This window comes from Chelonia mydas, chromosome 7 (genome assembly GCF_015237465.2).
Source record: "Chelonia mydas isolate rCheMyd1 chromosome 7, rCheMyd1.pri.v2, whole genome shotgun sequence".
NCBI lineage: Eukaryota > Metazoa > Chordata > Testudines > Cheloniidae > Chelonia > Chelonia mydas.
Genome location: NC_057853.1, coordinates 56,437,101 through 56,441,134, shown reverse-complemented (window position 1 = coordinate 56,441,134; position 4,034 = coordinate 56,437,101). Strand labels below are relative to the sequence as shown.

General features: G+C 42.8%; 1 protein-coding gene across 1 annotated transcript; it reads right to left on the bottom strand.

Moving 5' to 3' along the window:
* Positions 1-369: 369 nt before the first annotated feature.
* LOC122466558 (beta-microseminoprotein-like) lies at positions 370-3,532 on the bottom strand. The gene is made up of 4 exons (XM_043551124.1): positions 3,520-3,532; positions 2,808-2,927; positions 1,519-1,618; positions 370-565 (listed from the first exon to the last, which is right to left on the bottom strand). The coding sequence occupies exons 1-4, from the start codon at positions 3,530-3,532 to the stop codon at positions 436-438; spliced, it is 363 nt and encodes a 120-aa protein (XP_043407059.1). The 3' UTR covers positions 370-435.
* Between the last annotated feature and the right edge of the window lie 502 nt (positions 3,533-4,034).

Genomic DNA, 4,034 nt, shown 5'->3' with positions numbered 1-4,034 from the left:
TGATGTTTTCTGGGGAATTCTAAGTATCATCTTCCTAAGCAGCTCACCAATTATTAAAAGCGTTCCAGGAATGCTGGTGCTCCCCTTGTCACTCCCTGGCCGTCTAATAGCAAGGAGGGAGAAGAAGGGACCCCATCATTTCTTAAGAATGAAAAAACTCAGACTTTTTTGATGCTTTATCTGTCTGTTTTATTTAATGATTCATCAGCCAAGATCTCTGGGGAGAGTTCAGTTACTATGACACACCTAGAATAATATAAAAACAATGCTGATCTCTGAGATACGAGAATAAAGAAGGTTACACAGTTGATAGGGAAAGTACAGCATGCTGTGGCAAATCTTAAAACAGCATCTACAATTACTAGGATTCAAGAAAGGAATTATTCCATGAGTCACTTAAACCTGGAAGGAAAGTTCTTCCAAGGAGGGTATTTCTTAACCCACCATGCCCGTGAATGGACAAGTTTTAGAGGGGTTGGCCTTCTGCACCAACGAGTAGCTGCAGGACTCCTCATGGAAGGTGAGTTTACATTTCTCTTCGTCAAAGCCATCAGGACGAAAAAAGCTAGCATTGGGAAGGAAAACAAGCATTGGTGTGAGTTGTTACATGTCAGGCTAACAGCAGAGAAGAGTTTTACTTCAGTGGGAACTCTAGATGTCCTCCATCCCCATGGCATCTGAAAACCTCACAACCGCTTAACATTCTGATCTTCCCAACACCCCAGAGAGCTGGGGAAGTGCTACTAGCCTCATCTTATGGCTAGGGAAATGAGGCTCACAGAGACTTAGGTCCAAACCCTCAAGAGTATTTAAGCTCTTAAAGTCCATTATTTCAATGGAACCTAGGTGACTTCTTGAGGATCTGGGCCCAAGCAACTTTGCCCAAGGTCACACATGAAATTTGCGTCAGGGCAGGGTATTGAATGTGAGTTTCCCAAAGTACTACACGAGCGTGCTAACTACAGGACCATCCTGCTTCTCTGAAAAACTGAGGTATTACATCCCCTCTGATTATCAAAAATCCAATGGGCATTTTTCACAGAGGGAGCAGTACTAGACCCAATTTCAATTAACTCCAATCTTCAAGCTTAAATGCCCCATATCATTTCAGCTGGACAAATTATGTCTCAATACTTCCTGTGTGGTTTTAGCCATCTGTGACTATCTTCTACCCCAATGTAAACCAGGGATTTGTCAGTGTCACAAGAAGTTCTAAAAAAGCCATGTAACATACAGCCATGCAACAAGATGAGTGTCCAGCGAGGCTGCCTCCAACACCAGGTGGTAAGATGTAAGCTAAGGAGAATGCAGCCATAGGACTAATGGGTGGCAAAGCCAACACTCAAGACAAGATTAGGAGTGATCAAGTGACTTTCCCCAGGGCTATGATGAAGGCCAGGAAAACAGCCCTTGGTGGAGTTGTGACTTGGGGAGTTTGTTTATTCTGAGTATGGATGGCAAGCGTGTCACTGTCGTTTTCACGGTGAAAACATTGCTACTGGGTTCTGTTGAACTTACATGGAGCAGCACCCTATTCCTCCCTTGTCACAGCTGCAGCTGTAGCAGTTCTTAATCCAAGTGGCACCATAATGATATAGTTTTCCATCTTGAATACAACCTACAATACACAAATAAAACAAAATAAAACCCAAACCTTCACTTAAACTTCAACATTGGACTAAAAACTTCAGCATATCTGTGCATGTTGCAAATAAGCTTCAGGTCTATGCAGGTAGAGTGCCGTTAATTCCGCTCTTGTGCCTGAATGACATTTCAGCCTTGTTTACTACTTAGAACATAAGAACAGCCATACTGGGCCAGACCAAAGGTCCATCTAGCCCAGTAGCCTGTCTGCCGACAGTGCCCAATAACAGGTGCCTCAGAGGGAATGAACAGAACAGGTAATCATCAACTAATCCATCCCCTGTCACCCATTCCTAGCCTCTGGCAAACAGAGGCTAGGAACACCATCCCTGCCTGTCCTGGCTAATAGCCATTGATGGACCTATCCTCTGTGAATTTATCTATCTTTAAGAGCATGAGCTTGTTTTCTCCATTTTCTGCACTTCTGGGATGAATCTTTTGTGACAATAAGCAGTCAACTAGCTAGGATCATATCCTGCCATTGTAGTGCATTCAAAACTACAGTCAAGTTGCAGTGGGGGAGGTTTAGGTTGGATTTAGGTTGGAGGTTTAGGTTTAGGTTTCACTAGGAGGGTGGTGAAACACTGGAATGCGTTACCTAGGGAGGTGGTGGAATCTCCTTCCTTAGAAGTTTTTAAGGTCAGGCTTGACAAAGCCCTGGCTGGGATGATTTAGTTGGGGATTGGCCCTGCTTTGAGCAGGGGGTTGGACTAGATGACCTCCTGAGGTCCCTTCCAACCCTGATATTCTATGATTCTATGATCAACTCCAATGGAAGTTGTCACATGCAAAATGATGGCAGCATCGCTCCATCTTTTCCAAAATCAGCAGAAACCCTCTGGAGACCCACAGCTTTGGAAGGAACACACTGGGGGCTCGTGTCTTTGATTCCTGGGAGACAGAACACAGTTGGGAGACTCCAGCTAGAATGGATGGTGTCACTATGCAGAATCAGAATGCACACAAGCTACTTGCTTGAGCTAAATCCATTAGAAATTGGCCATGTGTGATGCCTTCTGTGCACTCCTCTTGCCAGCTACCTGCCATTCTAAAAACATAATTTTGTGGGGTACCCTACATTCTCCTCTTTCATACGCTTCCTGGCTATTCACAGTGGCAGTGAGCTAATATAGAGCAATCCTTAGAGTTGTTGTGGTTCTCACCTCTGGTAGATTTCCGTGGGCTAGCTGCTTCATGAAAACAGGCTGCATCACATAGTGTCACCAGGATGCCAACGGCAAGAAGGAAACCCAGGAAGCACTTCTGTAAGAGGGAGATAAGGCCTGTGGCAAGGATTAGGTGGCTTTTCAATGGTTACCAGCTAAAGCTGGTTCATTTCTATAGAAACAAACAGGAAAAATCGTGGTACAAAACAAAATTCAAAAAGGAGACAGTTCCAAAGAGGACACACAAATAATAATAATATAAACGTCAGTAAGCAAATGATCAGTGTTACTCTGAATGATCTCCCAGCCCTCCACTCCCCAGTAGGCAGGCAGAGAAATGTGTGCCCTTTAAAGATGCAGTGCACAAAAAAATTGAATCATAACTTTTCCCCTTCATTTATAAATCTACATACACCACAGAAACTGCCACATGGCCTGCAAAACCTGTGCTCATCAAGACCCTGTGAAATTCTGCCTGTCATTACACCTGTAATTTGCACCAGTACAAAGCAGAGCAGAATTTGGCCTCTGTTCTTTATCCATCTTTTGCAGAATGCCTAAACATTGGCCAGCTTTTACAACCTCATGTATTTTCCCTCTGTAACTTCTGATCGCATGGTTCTAAATATTTCCAGAATCGGAAAGGCTTTTACAAAGGTAACTTTTCCCAAGAGTAAAATAACAATTGACAAAAGACCCACAGATTTACCTGTGTAGCTCATAGCTAACAAACAGAATTCATTGTCATTTTCATAAAATTATAGCCGGTGTCTTAATCTCATGATGGATTTCTGCAGGTATTCAATAAAATATACCCACATTTAGTCAGGTGGTTCTCTGGAATGCACCCAGATAGCAAGTTTAAAACAAATAGTGCATGATAGGGCTATCAATTTTGGAAATCTGAATCTTTGATTTACCATTGTAAAATTTGTGCTTCCAAAGAGCTGGTGGGAATTTTTTTGCAGTGAAATTATACACTGTGTGAAAACAAGTATTTTGCAAGGCCTAATATTGAGCAATTTTAATATATATAAGTCTGTTCTGGAGAGAATTTTGCAGAAGTTCCTGAAATTTGTCCAGTTGGTAATAGGAAGTTTTGGCTCGGCAAGGCACCAAATAAAGTTTCACTTTGTTTGTTTGGCTGGATTGGAAGCTCTCTGATGGTCTCATGCCTAGAGCTGGTTGGGAATGTTCTGATCAAACTGCCAATAGTTGACCCCA